Source organism: Saccopteryx bilineata, chromosome 4, assembly GCF_036850765.1.
Source record: "Saccopteryx bilineata isolate mSacBil1 chromosome 4, mSacBil1_pri_phased_curated, whole genome shotgun sequence".
NCBI classification, from domain to species: Eukaryota; Metazoa; Chordata; class Mammalia; order Chiroptera; family Emballonuridae; genus Saccopteryx; species Saccopteryx bilineata.
Window position 1 is genome coordinate 259,719,406 of NC_089493.1, and position 17,367 is coordinate 259,736,772.

Genomic DNA, 17,367 nt, shown 5'->3' on the forward strand with positions numbered 1-17,367 from the left:
AAAGGTATGGGAATGCCCCGTGATGTTCCCCCCCCACACACACACACTCCTTTTGAATGTTAATGCTTTCGTGGGGATGATTGCAGACACACTGCGAGGATACTGCCTCTACTCACTGAAGCAGAATCCTCTGAAGAGTTGCTGAGGCAGAACTGAGATCATGGCTCGCCTTGAAGCAGCAGCCGTGTTGGCCGCTAATGATGCCTCATGCAGAAAGATGATGCTCCTTTAACTCGAGGATTTTAATGGGAAGTTTCTAAGCCGGTAACAACAGCTTTGGATCCGGGGTGTGCCATCAGCCGCTTGCAGCTCCCACTGTCTGCTGCTGTACATAGCCTGGTCGGCAAGAATGGAAACTAAAGAAGCTTGTAAACTACTTGTTGTAACTGTTCCACCAGGAAAAGGATCAAGTGTTGGTTCAGCCAGACCCAGGTACTTGACCAAAACGGTGTCTGTGACAGGCTAGTTAAATGCTTTTCTCTAACTTTACAATTGATGCATGAGCAATAATTGCATGGATGCCTTTGGATCCAAGTTTTGGATTTAGAGCTAGCTGTCAGATAAAGTCTAATTAAACAGTTGCTAGGTAAAGTTAGTATGGGGTGGGGTGGGGTGGGGTGGTGTGTGTGTGTGTGTGAAATGTAATGATGCCATTGATTTTAAAGCATGCTTCAGTTTATAATACTGATACTGGGTAAAGGAGTGGTAAAATAGGCTTTTTTTTCTTTGCTAAGCTGCAGTAAATTATTCTTAAAAGCTATTTGGCCATGACAGTATTTTTCCCCCCTTTTACCTCAAATATCCAATCTTCCAAAATATAATAGCGGTGTTTTAATTTGTTTACAAAGGATCGCAACTCAACAACTCATAATGACAGTGCTGACTGTCCCTGTGTCCAGAGTGATGAGCAGTGTGCAGCCTTAGCCTTCTGAGATATCAGCAGGCACTCACTTTCACTAGGGAACAGAAGGAAAGAGCAGGGAAACTGGGTAGAATAGGAATGTTGACTGTTTGAAGTTCAAAGTTCCAGGCTGCTAATGTGCCTTGGATAGCCCCGGTTACTGACAGCGATGAGGTGCTATTTTTCTGATGTTCTCGGCCAGGCTGCAGGCTTGCCCTTCGGTCCCTTTCAAACTCTTCAAGCAGATATTGGGAAGAAGATGAAGATAGGGAAGTAGAGCTGAGTTTAGGTCTCAGGCTGAAGAAAAAGGGCTCCTGGTGGCCCAGAGGTGACAAGCACGGGAAAGGAAAGGTCCACTCCCAAACCCAAACAGGCATGTCTGCAGGCTGACTTTGCAGAGACAGACCTCCCAGTGCAGCAGCGGGGGCTGGCAACAGTTCCAGAACCGCCTGTTGACATTGGTAGCTGACCACATTCACGTGTCTTTAAAATCATTGTTTATGGGCTTTCTAGTAGCCTTGGGTTTATTGTCTTAGCGTATGAAATAATATTTGCTCTTCGCCATCCGGTGAGTTCTGAAACATCAGGGCTGTTGTATTGGGAACAGGGGAGCTCTCTTTGGAAAAGAAGAATACAGACATTGCCGTGTGAGCCAAAAGGGGGGGGGGTTGGAGGTTAAAATGCATGAAGTACCTGGAAAGAGCCAGGAAACCTTTACCTGAAGTTCTTGGCTGGTCACCAAGAGGGCTATGGATTGTCAGAGTTTATAGGAAACATTTTGCATCCTCGTTTGTATATCCTGGAATGCAACTTACTGTTCACGGGGCTCATTCACAAAACTTCTGCAAGATTCATAGGTAAATAACTTTTGCTTACGCAGTGCTTTGATTGCTTAGATACTGAAGTGGCTTTTGTGGAGGGCAACTGTGGTGGAAGATGAATAACAAGGTTGACAGGGATGTTCGTATGTCCCAGGGGCGTGAAGGAGGTGGTGGACCTCCAGAGACTCCAGTTGTGAAAAACATCAACGCAACTGAGGCTTCCGTTAGCTCAGAAAGCAGAAAATCATTCTCTTTCGCTCCAATCTCAGCATATGTATTATTTTAATCATTGAAAGCCACATTAACATTTCAACAGTCAGCTTGAGAACGGTGGCAGAATAATGCTTCACTTGAGTAAGTTTGTCTCTGCCAGTTGTTACAAATTCAGTCCTGCTTACCTAGTCAATTCCCTTCCTGTTGCAGTCTGCAGATTGGGCTCACTAGGGTGCTGGATAAATATAAATAAGGAACACAGGGTGTCTTTGCAGGACAAAGTATCCTGTCTGCCACATGTGAAAGTCAACTGGACAAGCCTGTGAGTGTTCTTGATCAATGGGCGAACTGTTTTTACACCTACTTTCGAAAACATGTCAAGTCACATAACTAGGTTTCTGGCGTAGAAGTTTTAAAAATTAGGTACAGCAATTATGTGGTTTGGGAGTCCTTAAAATACAGACAGCTTTGCCTAACTGCACCCTGCATACCATGAGCAGCCGGAAGATGACGACTTTCTGTCGACATGCCAGAGAGAAAGTTGCAATCCCACATCCTTAGGGGGATGCTGCTATCCTGGTAACTGTTTTCTTTAGGGGGAGGCAGTTTACTTATCATCTCTATTGCTTTGTGGGCTTATTTACATAACAAATCAGAAATAAATCTTATTTAGTATAAAGAGAATACACTCATTCATCATCACCCATTTATTGACCACTCACTATGCGCCAGGCAGGACTGCACCTGGACTGAATCTGCCACAACTGTTATTGCGACCGACTGCAGGAGGGTGGTCCCCGGAGCCGATGACAAAAGTGAGGTGGCAGAATGAGATGCCTGTGTGTAGTGCCAAATACACTTAACTTATCCTGTTGCTGTCACTTCAAAAAAAATAACAAGGGAAACAGGTCGTTGCTTCTAAGATATATTTTCTTCAGATAAAATATTTTCCCTCATTATGATGCGATGGTAATGATATGAAATGTGCAAAGGAAGGACCCGAGCTTAAGAAGGCTCCGTGTTGACATTTATAGTTTCCATGTAAGACGTTTGGATTCAGGATATTTTAAATGGGTACCCTTCCTGATCAAAAACAGGCCGATTAGGTAAGAAAGGGTTGACCCCTTAAATCGAGGGAAACTGCTTATCTCCAGTTGGTTTTTATATTTCGGACCCCAGCCATCAGCATTGAGGCCGAGGAAAACGTAAACGGCCAAATAACTGCTCTTCCTATCATGAGATCTGTAGCTATTAAAGTGTCATTGTGACTCAGACTATTTGCAATTCTTTGAAGCAAGGTCTATCTCAAACACAGTGGTCTGACATCCCAGCTCAGGTGGCTGACATGTGCTTTTTCCTAACCCCGTCTGCATCAGTGGGCACCTGAAGTTTGAATTCAGTGCCCTGGACTAGAGATTGGAGTCAACCCCTATTGAAAGAGCCAGTGATCCCAGACAGCAAGGAATTCCCCAAGAAGCCTCTGTTTAATGAGGGGCGGGAAGCGAACCCCGAGGACACTTGTCCTATAATCAGTGCTGCCGCAGACATGCAGGTGAAGTCCTCCTGGAGACAGAGCAGAAAGCACCCATTTCCCGTGGTGAAGGGGCAGGTGTAGGCCCCACTGAAGAGGTGGTATTTGGCGTGGACCTTGTGGGAAGAGGAGACACCCGCAGGCGGGAACAGAGCAAGGAGGAGAGCACCAGGACTCAGAGCTCACTGGCGGGACACAGGAGGTAGTCAAGGAGCAGCGGGTGCTGGGTGAACTGCCCAGCAGACCAGGTAAGGCCTTCTCACATGTCTGCAGACCCAATGACACGTCAGCTTGTTCTTATCAATATGTTGGTCATTTTACTTAAAGCCAGAGGTGATGTGATGTTTGTTCCTTTAAAACATACTGTGAAAATGAATAAATACCCTAGGAAAATTCCGTTGTCAGAATATGCCCTAATTTATGGTCTTGGAAATGGGGCATCAGGTCCGTAAAGGGATTAATGGGTGGGTTAGGATCTTGGACATTGGAGGACAAAGATTTTCTGGGGGAGGAGTGGCAAGATCTGAGCTCAGAAAGATGGACCTTGATGTGGTATGTAGGAAGCACAGGAAGGAAAGAGCGTCTTTGCAAATTACTCTTCTGGAGAGGCTGACAGTGAGGATGACTGGCTGAGGTGGACCGCTCACACGGGGCCTCACAGGCAATTCAGGGTGTTTTCCACTTTATGCATATCTGAAGCCTGGCTTGAGAAAAGGGATGTGTCATAGCAGTGGTCCCCAACCCCCGGGCCATGGACTGGTACCGGTCCGTGGGCCATTTGGTACCGGTCCGCAGAGAAAGAGTAAATAACTTACATTATTTCCATTTTATTTATATTTAAGTCTGAAAGATGTTTTATTTTTTTAAAAATGACCAGATTCCCTCTGTTACATCCATCTAAGACTCACTCTTGACGCTTGTCTCGGCCACGTGATACATTTATCTGTCCCACCCTAAAGACTGGTCCGTGAAAATATTTTCTGACATTAAACCGGTTCGTGGCCCAAAAAAGGTTGGGGACCACTGTGTTATAGGACTTTCTTTATTTTTTGGACAAATATCTATATTCATACATACACATATACTGAGTTGTGAGGATTACAATATTTTTAAGTTAAATTTATTGGGGTGACACTGATTAATAGGATCGTCATCTAGGATTTTAAAAAATGGCGTCTTTTAATTAAGCTTTGCTTGGCCCTGTTTTAAAAGGAGACTTTCTTTCCTGGGTGCACACACACACAGAGACCTAGCTAAGGGGAGGCCCAGAGGCGCTGGGTGACGGGGGGAAGCCAGTCAAGATGAAATAGAGCTGTAACTATGGTCTTTCTTATAATGAAAATAACTGTCTGTTATTATTAACACTTACGATGGTTGTGTCAAGATCAGGGGTCCCCAAACATTTTACACAGGGGGCCAGTTCACTGTCCCTCAGACCGTTGGAGGGCCGGACTATAAAAAAAACTATGAACAAATCCCTATGCACAGTGCACATATCTTATTTTAAAGTAAAAAAAATAAAACGGGAACAAATACAATATTTAAAATAAAAAACAAGTAAATTTAAATCAACAAACTGACCAGTATTTAAATGGGAACTATGCTCCTCTCACTGACCACCAATGAAAGAGGTGCCCCTTCCAGAAGTGCGGCAGGGGCCGGATAAATGGCCTCAGGGGGCCACATGTGACCCGCAGGCCATAGTTTGGGGACCCCTGGTCAAGATCTTCTGAAGTAATTTACCTGCCCAGATTTCACTATTCATCTAAAAGAAAGATTTCATTATTCTGCTAAAAGCAATTGTGGACAGTTCCTAAAAATCATTTATACACCAAAAAGAGACATTTTACTCTAAGACAGACAATTTTAAAATGTACATGCTTTTGAATATTTTTATACTGTGGTTACATTTAGTTCTCTTTCTGCATCTTATTATGTCTGACACTTTATCTTAAACATATTGTTAAACTTTCTAAATTTATAAATTATTGATTAGCTGATTGTGAATTTTTTGGGGATTTCATTCTTTTTTTTTTTTTTCCTAAGTTAGAAGTGGGGAGATAGTCAGACAGACTCCCGTATGCGTGCATGCACCCGACCGGGATCCACCGGGCATATCCACCAGGGGGCGAAGCTCTGCCCATCTGGGGCGTTACTCTGTTGCAACCAGGGCCATTCTAGTGCCTGAGGCAGAGGCCATGGAGCCATCCTCAGCACCCGGGCCAACTTTGCTCCAATGGAGCCTTGGCTGCAGGAGGAAAAGAGAGAGACAGAGAGGAAGGAGAGGGGGAGGGGTGGAGAAGCAGATGAGTGCTTCTCCTGTGTGCCCTGGCCGGGAATCGAACCCGGGACTCCTGCACGCCAGGTCGACACTCTACTACTGAGCCAACCAGCCAGGGCCAATCTTCCAAGGATTTCAACCAGACCTAAGCAAAATTGTGAAAGAGTTGATATTTCTTTCTGGATCCCTGTGTTCCTAAATCCTTTTATAACCATCTCCTGGTTTTCACATCTCTACCCACCATCCCACTCTCCCTCCCAGGACTCTCCTGCTGGACCATCTGCTTATACCACCCATCTCTATGCCCCCAGTCCTCTCTAGAAGCCCCCCCACTCCAAGCAAAATATACCTTTCAGTCAATCACATTTCCCCCCTCCTTCAAGTAGCAATAGTTTTCACTAACAAATCCCCACTATCTTAATGTGTCACTTTACTTGACAAATTATTACAATTTAATATACTTTAATAATTTAACCAAACAAACTAATTTTAATAGTAATAACCTAGGCACTACAGTATCCTGGGAAGAGAGAGGCTTACAATTTATAAAGAGCTATATAGAGTTTCAAAACACGTAATCATGCTGCAAAAAGAGTTAACCATATCCTTGCATCTACCTTCCTTTTTAATCAGATAGGAGGGTAAAACTACAAATTAAAACTGATTTTTAAATTATTCTAATCTGAATCAGGTGACTAGATAGGTTATTTGCTGGGGCTTTTGGGGAGGGTTGCCCATCACTGCAGCCCCCAAATGAATGGTGCACCAGCTCTAAAACATGAATCAAGGAAAAAGCCTAGGAAGTAGGAGATGTTGAGCTAAGAGAAAAGGATTTGGCATCTGCTTTGTACAAAGGACAAAACTAGAGAAGACTGCTCCTGGGCGTCAGCATGACTCTTATGCAGTGAAGACCAGGACTGAACAAGGTATTGCTATACTAGTCAGCCAGGTATTGCTATACTAGTCAGCCAGGCTATGGATGGGGAGTAATTATCACAGGCTCCAAGGGTCCTATACCCAGTTTTTTACCATCTTCATTGAATTCTATAGATTTAGAAATCTTTTTTTAAAATTTAATTTATTTATTAAATTTAATGCAGTGACATTGATAAATCAGGGTACATATGTTGAAAGAAAACATCTCTAGATTATTTTGACATTTGATTGTGCTGTGTACCCCTCCCCCAAAGTTAAATTGTCTTCTGTCACCTTCTATCTGGTTTTCTTGTGCCCCTCCCCTCCCCCAACCCCTCTCTCCTTCTTCACCCCTCCCCCCACCCCCACCCCTGTTCCATCTCATTCTTGTCCATGTCTCTGAGTCTCATTTTTATGTCCCTTCTATATGGATTCATATAGTTCTTAGTTTTTTTCTGATTTACTTATTTTACTCCGTATAATGTTATCAAGGTCCATCCATGTTATTGTAAATGATCTGATGTCATCATTTCTTATGGCTGAGTAGTATTCCATAGTATATATGTACCAAAGCTTTTTAATTCACTCATCCTCTGACGGACACTTGGGCTGTTTCCAGATCTTTGCTATTGTGAACAATGCTGCCACAAACATGAGGGTGCATTTCTCCTTTTGGAGCCATTCTATGGTGTCATTGGGGTATATTCCTAAAAGTGGGATAGCTGGGTCAAAAGGCAGTTCGATTTTCAGTTTTTTGAGAAATCTCCATACTGTTTTCCACAGTGGCTGCACCAGTCTGCATTCCCACCAGCAGTGCAGGAGGGTTCCCTTTTCTCCACATCCTCGCCAGCACTTATTCTGTGTTGTTTTGTTGATAAGCGCCATTCTGGCTGGTGTGAGGTGATATCTCATTGTGGTTTTAATTTGCATTTCTCTAATGATTAGTGATGTTGAGCATTTTTTCATATGCCTATTGGCCATCTGTATGTCCTCTTCGGAGAAGTGTCTATTCATCTCTTTTGCCCATTTTTGGATTGGATTGTTTGTCTTCCTGATGTTGAGATTTACAAGTTCTTTATAAATTTTGGTTATTAACCCCTTATAAGACGTATTGTCAAATATGTTCTCCCATTGTATAGTTTGTCTTTTTATTCTGTTCTTGTTGTCTTTAGCTGTGCAAAAGCTTTTTTTTTTTTTTTTTTCATTTTTCTGAAGCTGGAAACAGGGAGAGACAGTCAGACAGACTCCCGCATGCACCCGATCGGGATCCACCCGGCACGCCCACCAGGGGCGACGCTCTGCCCACCAGGGGGCGATGCTCTGCCCATCCTGGGCGTCGCCATGTTGCGACCAGAGCCACTCTAGCGCCTGGGGCAGAGGCCACAGAGCCATCCCCAGCGCTCGGGTCATCTTTGCTCCAATGGAGCCTTGGCTGCGGGAGGGGAAGAGAGAGACAGAGAGGAAAGCGCGGCGGAGGGGTGGAGAAGCAAATGGGCGCTTCTCCTGTGTGCCCTGGCCGGGAATCGAACCCGGGTCCTCCGCACGCTAGGCCGACGCTCTACCGCTGAGCCAACCGGCCAGGGCAGCTTTTTAGTTTGATATAGTCCCATTTGTTTATCTTGTCTTTTATTTCACTTCCCTGTGGAGATAAATCAGCAAATATATTGCTCCGAGAGATGTCAGATAGCTTACTGCCTATGTTTTCTTCTAAGATGCTTATGGTTTCACGGCCTACATTTAAGTCTTTTATCCATTTTGAGTTTATTTTTGTGAGTGGTGTAAGCTGGTGATCTAGTTTCATTTTTTTGCAGGTAGCTGTCCAATTTTCCCAACACCATTTGTTAAAGAGGCTGTCTTTACTCCATTGTATTTCCTTACCTCCTTTGTCAAATATCAGTTGTCCATAGAACTGTGGGTTTATTTCTGGGTTCTCTGTTCTGTTCCATTGATCTATATGCCTGTTCTTATGCCAGGACCAGGCTGTTTTGAGTACAACGGCCTTGTAGTATAACTTGATATCAGGAAGTGTGATACCTCCCACTTTATTCTTCTTTTTTAAGATTGCTGAGGCTATTCGTGTCCTCTTTTGGTTCCATATAAATTTTTGGAATATGTGATCTATATCTTTGAAGTATGTCATTGGTATTTTAATTGGTATTGCATTGAATTTATAGATTGCTTTGGGTAAAATAGACATTTTAATGATGTTTATTCTTCCTAACCATGAGCACGGTATATGCTTCCACTTGTTTGTATCTTCCTTGATTTCTTTTATCAATGCTTTGTAATTTTTCGAGTACAAGTCTTTAGTCTCCTTGGTTAAGTTTACTCCTAGGTACTTTATTTTTTTGGTTGTAATTGTAAAGGGGATTATTTCCTTAATTTCTCTTTCTGACTGTTCATTGTTGGTGTATAAAAATGCCTCTGATTTCTGAGTGTTGATTTTATATCCTGCCACTTTGCTGAATTCATTTATCAGGTCCAGTAGCTTCTTGACTGAGACTTTAGGGTTTTCTATATACAATATCATATCATCTGCTAATAATGATAGTTTTACTTCTTCTTTTTCAACTTGAATGCCTTTTATTTCTTCTTCTTGTCTGATTGCTGTGGCTAGGACTTCCAGGACTATGTTAAATAAGAGTGGTGAAAGGGGGCACCCCTGCCTTGTTCCTGATCTTAAAGGTATTGCTTTTATTTTTTGCCCATTGAATATGATGTTGGCTGTGGGTTTCTCATAGATGGCTTTTATCATGTTGAGGTATGTTCCCTGTATTCCCACTTTGCTGAGAGTTTTGATCATGAATGGATGCTGGATTTTATCAAATGCTTTTTCTGCATCTATTGAAATTATCCTATGGTTTTTCTCCTTCTTTTTGTTTATGTGATGAATCACATTGATTGATTTACGAATATTGTACCATCCTTACCTCCCCAGAATAAATCCCACTTGATCATGGTGTATGATTTTTTCCATATATTGTTGGATCCGGTTTGCTAATATTTTGTTGAGGATTTTAGCATCTATATTCATCAGAGATATTGGCCTATAATTTTCTTTCTTTGTGTTGTCTTTGCCTGGTTTTGGAATCAGAATTATGCTTGCCTCATAAAAGGAGCTTGGAAGTCTTCCTTCCTCTTGAATTTTTTGAAATAGTTTGAGAAGGATAGAAGTTAGTTCTTCTTTGAATATTTGGTAGAATTCCGTTGTGAAGCCATCAGGCCCCGGACTTTTCTTTGTTGGGAGTTTTTTGATAACTGTTTCCATTTGTTGTAATTGGTCTGTTTAGGTTATCTGATTCTTCCAGATTGATTTTTGGAAGATTGTATGTTTCCAGGAATTTGTCCATTTCATCTAGGTTGTCTAGTTTTTTGGCATACAGTTCTTCATAGTATTTTCTTACAATATTTTGTATTTCTGTTGTGTCAGTTGTTATTTCTCCTCTCTCATTTCTAATTTTATTTATTTGAGTCCTCTCTCTCTTTTTCTTGGTGAGTCTAGTTAAAGGTTCATCAATCTTATTTACCTTTTCAAAGAACCAGCTCCTAGTTTCATTGATCCTCTGTATTGTTTCTTTAGCCTCTATGTCATTTATTTCTGCTCTGACCTTTATTATTTCCTTCCTTCTACTACATTTGGGCTTTACTTGCTGTTCTCTTTCTAATTCTTTTAGATGCAGGGTTAAGTTGTTTATTTGAGCTTTTTCTAGCTTCTGAAAGTGTGCCTGTAGTGCTATGAACTTCCCTCTCAGTACTGCTTTTGCTGTGTCCCATAAATTTTGAGTTGTTGTATGCTCATTGTCATTCGTTTCTAGGATTTTTTTTATTTCTTCTTTGATCTCATTCTTAATCCATTCATTATTTAACAACCTGCTATTAAGTTTCCATGTGTTTGAGAATTTTTGAGCTTTTCTGTTGTGGTTCATTTCTAGTTTCATGCCATTGTGATCAGAGAAAGTGCTTGATATGATTTCAGTCTTCTTAATTTGTTGAGAGCACTTTTGTGCCCTAACATGTGGTCTATCCTAGAGAATGTACCATGAGCACTTGAAAAGAATGTATATTCTGCTGCTTTAGGGTGATAGGTTCTGAAGATATCTATTAAATCGAGTTGATCTAGTGTTTCCAATAAGTCTGCTGTTTCTTTGTTAATTTTCTTTCTTGAGGATCTATCTAGTGATGTTAGTGGGGTATTGAAATCCCCTACTATTATAGTATTGCTGTTGATCTCGCCCTTTAAATCCATCAAAGTCTGCTTTATATATTTGGGTGCTCTTATATTAGGTGCATAGATATTTATAATAGTTATATCTTCTTGTTGGATTACTCCCTTTATCATTATGTAGTGGCCTTCTTTATCTCTTACTATATCCTTTGTTGTAAAGTCCAATTTGTCTGATATAAGTATTGCTACCCCAGCTTTTGTTTCATTTCCGTTTGCATGAAATGTTTTTTCCATCCTTTTACCTTCAATCTATGTGTATCTTTTGTTCTAAGGAGTGTCTCTTGTAGACAGCATATGTATGGGTCCTGTTTTCTTATCCACGCAGCTACCCTATGTCTTTTGATTGGATCACTTAATCCATTTACGTTTAAGGTTATTATTGATATGAAGTTGTTTATTGCCATTTTCTTCTTTAAAGGTGTATTCTTTTTTTGCTATATTCTTTTCCCACTTTGATCTGTTTACAACAGGCCCCTTAACATTTCCTGCAGCATTGGTTTGGTTGTAATGAATTCCTTGAGTTGTTTTTTGTCTGGGAAGCTTTTTATTTCTCCTTTGATTTTAAACGATAGCCTAGCTGGATAAAGTAGTCTTGGTTGTAGGTTCTTGTTCTGCATTACTTTGAATATTTCTTGCCATTCCCTTCTGGCCTCAAGTGTTTCTGTTGAGAAGTCAGATGTCATCCTTATGGGGGCTCCTTTGTAGGTGATAACTTTTTTTTCTCTTGCAACTTTTAATATTTTCTCTTTATCGCTAGCTTTGGTATTTTAATTATGATGTGTCTTGGTGTAGGTTTCTTTGGGTTTATCTTTAATGGAGTCCTCTGTGCTTCTTGGACTTTTGAGAGTTTCTCTTGCATTAATTTAGGGAAGTTTTCAGTTATGATATGATTGAACAAAGTCTCTATCCCTTGTTCTTTTTCTTCTTCTTCCGGAACCCCTATGATGCGGATGTTATTTCTCTTTCTGTTGTCACAGAGCTCTCTAAGGGTTTCCTCTGACTTTTTGAGTCTCTTTTCTCTTTTCTTCTCTGCTTTCATGCCTTCATTCCAGTTGTCCTCCAACTTGCTGATTTGATCCTCAGCTCTGTCTATCCTGTTTTTAATTCCTTCGATTATGGTCTTCATTTCTGATATTGTATTTGTCATCTCCGACTGATTCTTTTTTATACTTGCTATTTCTTTATTTAGGTGTTCATAATGACCATCCATTGTTGTTCTAAGATCCTTAAGCATCTTTACAATCATTATTTTGAACTCCGCATCTGGAAGTTTGATTATTTCCATATCACTCAGTTCATCTTTTGAAGGTGTCTCTTGTGGTTTCATTTGGATTGCACTTCTTTGTCTTCTCATTGTCTGTTTTTGGGTTTTTTATTTGTAGAATTGGTTGAGTCTAGGCTTGGTGTTGTCTGCCTCCAGTTTTCAGTTATTTCTAGGTCTTCTTGGGTTGGTATCAGCTGTTATCTGTAATCTACTTTTGGATTTGGGCAGCTTTGAAGTCTTGATTTGTTTGTTTTCTTAACAGGTGATAGTCTTTTTACTGATCTCAGCAGGGAGCTTCCTTGAAACTGTATCCAGGAATGCGGTGGATATAACCTGAGACTCTGAAGGCCTCTTTAGCCAATTAATCACTCTGGGGGCAGAGTGTTTTCTCAGCTTCAGTAGGGTGAGGTGTATCTCAGATCTCCATGGAGACCTGATTTACTGCCCCTCCTCCCCACTTCGTGTTTTCAGCTGTGTCTTGTTGCGCTGATTGGAGCTGGATAGATGTCCGGAGATCTCTGATCTGGAAGCAATTCAGCTGTTTTGTGAAAGGTTCAGTCCCTCCCCCAGCTATGGCCGCCTCCAGCATGGATGAGTCAGCTTTTATAGTTCGTCTCCTGCATTCCTAGCCTCTCACAGTCTGTCCCTCTCCCTGTCCTTTCCACTTGGGAGATAAGCTGGTCTTTTCAACACACCTTGCTCTCTGGTTGCCAGGCAAGTGGCTGTGAGCAGTAGTTTCTGCCCTTTTCCCTTGTGTGAAATCCCCTCTGGGTTCTCAGCCTCACCCCCCCCCCCACGTTCCTGTAAGCAGGGGAGATTCAGGTGCTCCCTACCAGGTTTTTTGTGGCTTCTTCTTTGCTCCTTGGTTTTTGAGAGCTGTTCCTGTAGTTCAGCGTTTTTTTTTCATGCTGATTTTTCCTAAATTGGTTTGTATTTCAGTTTGGTGGTGAGAGCTGGGCATCTGTGCATCTGCCTACTCTGCTGCCATCTTTTTGTATTCTCAGGTTGCTTTTTAAACTTGAGTTTCTGGCTCTTAAGTGAATAGCATGAATATTTCCATACAAATTAGAAATGCCTTCCTGGGCCCTGGCTGGTATGCTCAGTGGATAGAGTGTTAGCCCAGTCTATGAATGTCCTAGGTTCAATTCCCAGTCAGGGCACACAAGAGAAGCAACCATCTGCTCCTCTCTCACCTTTCTGTTCCCGATTTAGAAATCTTTATGTTATACATTTACACAGTCAATGATCTTTACTTTTTTCCTATTTCATTTTTGGTTTATGCTGTGTTTTCATAAGGCACTTTCTGAAAATGCAATCTGTCTCAGCTGTATGGAGAATAGGCAAAGAAAATGACTCTGCCTTTATTTGGTCTGGAGGGAAAATGGACATAGAATGGGACCTAGTAAGTCAGTGAGAAGGCAGGGATGGAAGTGTGGGAACCCTCAGGAGGACATGTAAAAGCAAGTGGGCATGTGGCAGGGACCCCTTAGGTGTCTAGTCTTCTGTCACTACATGGCTTTCTTTGACCCAGCCCTTGGAGAATTTTATATTTGGTATGATGACATCTAGTTGGGTGGTAGGTACAGATGGCCCTAATCAGAAACACTAAGGAGAGCTGCATGAGAGAGTTTTGGTGACATTCCCTGCCCACTCCCCTCAGCTGGAGTTACCTACTGAGAGTTAACACCCAAGCGGACCCAAACCCAACCCAACCCGTGAACATCCTCTATAGTCCTAAGGAACTTATTAAAAAAACAAAAGCCAAATTTTATTTCAATTTTACTTCAAAATAAAAATGAATCATAAACAAATCCATCACAACTATTCGAGCCTTTAAAAAAATTAGTCATGGAACTGCAAAATATTCTTTCCCCCAAACTAGTAACTCCTTCTTCCCAAATTCTGCTCATCATTCCCTTTATAAACTGTTTTTGTTGTTGTTGTTGTTTTGTATTTTTCTGAAGTTAGAAGCAGGGAGGCAGTCAGACAGACTCCCACATGAGCCCAACCAGGATCCACGTGGCATACCCACCAGGAGGCAATGTTCTGCCCCTCTGGGGCATTGCTCCGTTGTGGCCAGAGCCATTCTAGCACCTGAGGCGGAGGCCATAGAGCTATCTTCAGTGCTTGGGTAAACTTTGCTCCAATGGAGCCTTGGCTGCAGGAGGGGAAGAGAAAGAGAGAGAAGAGAGAGGCAGAAGGGTGGAGAAGCAGATGGGTGCTTCTCCTGTGTGCCCTGACTGGGAATTGAACCTGGGACTTCTACACACCGGGCTGATGCTCTACCACTGAGTCAACAGGCCAGGGCCTATAAACTGTTTTTAAAACTGTGATTTTTATAAACTTTGAAGTGCCAACATGCATGCAAACTGTTTTGATTACTACTGCTGTACTTCAATGCATTGATTATAAGTTAGCTGAAGAAATATTACATTAATGCTTTAGGTCATAATTTCTATTTTTACTTGGTTGCTTTTTAAATTTTATTGATTTTAGAGAGAGAGGAAGAAAGGGAAAGAGAACCATCGATTTGTTGTTCCACTTATTTATGCATTTATTGGTTGATTCTTGTATGTACCCTGACTGGGGATCGATCCTCAGCCGTACATATAGGATGACACTCTAAGCAACTTAGCTACCCAGCCAGGGCCAGTTGCTTTTTTTCATTGAACTTATTTTGTTAAGTTCATGTTAATCTTTATACCTGACTACTCTGCTATGTAATTTTTCTAATAGACAGATTCTTAAATAAATATGTCACATAATTTTTCTATATACGTATGTGTAATATGGGTACTCTTCTTTACAAAATTTGATTTAAATATAGTTCAATACGTGAAGCTTTTAATGGCTTTTGTGTATACTTCAAATTGCCTTAAAAGACAAACAGTGATATCCATATTCCATAATTTTTCCACCAGTAGAATTTCCTTCTCTTTCTCCTCACTAAATGGTCTTAGTCAGTAGGAAGCCACTGTGAGGCTTTAAAAAATAATACATGAATCAATTCCTTTTTTCTGGGCTCAGTTCTCTAGGTGCTTCCTAGGGCCAGTTATTGAGCCTAGTCTTTGTTTTCTGAAAAATGAGAAAGCAGCAGGAGCTTGATGGCCCAGAAGTCTGAGACACCTCCGTTCTCTCTTGGCTCAGGCAAGAGAAAGCGAAAAAGCATACAGTTCTCTTAGTCATGTCTTAAGTGAAGCAACACTTTGTTCTTCCCGTTAGTGTACTTTTCAAAGGCTTTTCACAGACGTTCATCTCATTATTGCAACATGAGATGCATAGGCATGTCTACTTCCATTACAGTTTAGCTCATTTAGCAGTAAAATGGAGGCCAGAGGATAGAGCCCAGAACTGGATGCTCCCTGAGAGAGTTGCTCTATTAAGTACCTTTTCCAGCCTCATTTTCCTTGCACTGGAGCTGTAGAGGTCCCTGCTTTCATGGAGCTTGTAGTAGTGTACCTACTGCACGCTATGTTTCGCCATAGTTCCGGCACACCATTGGTGTTTAGTCGATGTTATCATTATAGGAATGATGTAAGAGTAACATATTGGAGGGAATCTAGAAGAGACTTGGTGAGGAGGCTGGGTCTGGATGTTAAACTGGCAAGTATACCTCGAGGTCATCATTCCCTTGCACTTTTCTCATTTTCTGTACTCTGGTGACCTTCCCTGCCCATCCGTCCTGGCCCCACGTGACTGCTCTGAGGACAATCTGGTAATTTTATGCAGGAGTGAAATATTCTTCCCCATAATTATATAGAATTAGGCATCTCTAGTGAAAAAAGTTTAGAGATGCCTTCTTCTGTCTGAAAGACATGACTGTGAGCCTAGAAATATATATATATATATATTTTTTTTTAATTTATTTTTAGAGAGGAGAGAGAGACAGAGAGAGAAGGGGGAGGAGCTGGAAGCATCAACTCCCATATGTGCCTTGACCAGGCAAGCCCAGGGTTTCGAACCAGCGACCTCAGCATTTCCAGGTCGACGCTTTATCCACTGCGCCACCACAGGTCAGGCTGTGAGCCTAGAAATAAAGTTGCTCTTTGTTTGGTTATTTTCTTTTTCTCTTTCTCTCTTCCTTTAGATAATTCAGCTTCTCCAAGGTGTGAACACCATGATCTCAGCAGACCAATGATGGAAGAAGCTGTAACCGGGCGGCCCTGTGCTCTGGCTTCGCTGGACCATGGACGGAGGACAGCCCGTCCCCTCACCCCCAGTGCCCTTTGGGAACACGTTGTCAGATTCTAGCATGTCTCTGGAGCAAAAAACCACATTTGTTTTTGTGATTTTGTTGTTTATTTTCTTGGGCATTCTCATCGTTAGGTGCTTCCGGATTCTTCTGGACCCGTATCGGAGTATGCCAACCTCAACCTGGGCTGACGGACTGGAAGGCCTGGAGAAAGGGCAGTTTGACCACGCCCTTGCTTAGCAGGGCGGGAGCTGGACCCCGGCTGCGGAGCAGTGCTTTTTGTCTCCGCAAGGAATTCTTTTTCCTCAGTGTTCCCAATGAATCAAATTTTACCAACATGGGGTCCAAAGACTACCATCCAATACACAGTAAATATGCTGCTGGGTTAAAACATTTGAGAATATCAGAAATGGAGATTTATATTACTAACTAAAAATAGGTTTCAATTTCTAGGTTTCCGCTATGGATAAATATTATCAAACGTGTTGTGATGGTGGAACCGAGAGCATCAATGCTGACGTAAAAATGAAATGCTATCCAATACACTGACCAGTGAATAAAGACTAGAGACAATCTGATGTGAATCTGGTGACAGAGCCAACAAGAGACTTCCTTGTTTGAATCGTGTCCCTCAGATTGTTTTATTTTCATGGGAAGCCGAGTCCCAGGCGGAGAGTGAGGAACAATGTACTGAGTGGACAGAAAGCAGGGATTTGTTTTCCCCTAAAGCAAGGAGCACAGTGTGGCCATGGGCTTAGAAGGGATGGTTCCATTCTGGGAAGATGAGTGACGATATTTCATTTTTAAAATAAAATTGAATTCAAAGGCTTATTATGGAGGTTTTAAAACAATTTGTCAGGCCAGGTACCTTTTATGTATTCATATTAATAACATGTGCAGTGGTAGCTATATATAACCTGAATTTACATTCTTTATACAAACAAACAACTGAAATAATAGGTTACAAGTGCAGCATCAAGTTTTGTTGTTGTTGTTGTTTTTTAAAAAATAATGAGTTAATGTT

The 17,367-nt window shown here is 41.6% G+C and overlaps 1 protein-coding gene across 2 annotated transcripts in view; it reads left to right on the top strand.

Annotated features, from left to right (window-relative positions):
- The window catches only part of CTXN3 (cortexin 3), a 62,003-nt gene extending 45,283 nt beyond the window's left edge, over positions 1–16,720 (top strand). For both annotated transcript variants that reach the window (XM_066277981.1, XM_066277979.1), the window contains exons 2-3: positions 87–432; positions 16,239–16,720. In XM_066277981.1, the coding sequence (XP_066134078.1) occupies positions 16,338–16,583 (246 nt within the window). In that variant the 5' untranslated portion in view covers positions 87–432; positions 16,239–16,337 and the 3' untranslated portion in view covers positions 16,584–16,720. The remainder of the gene's footprint in view (positions 1–86; positions 433–16,238) is intronic.
- Positions 16,721–17,367: the final 647 nt, after the last annotated feature.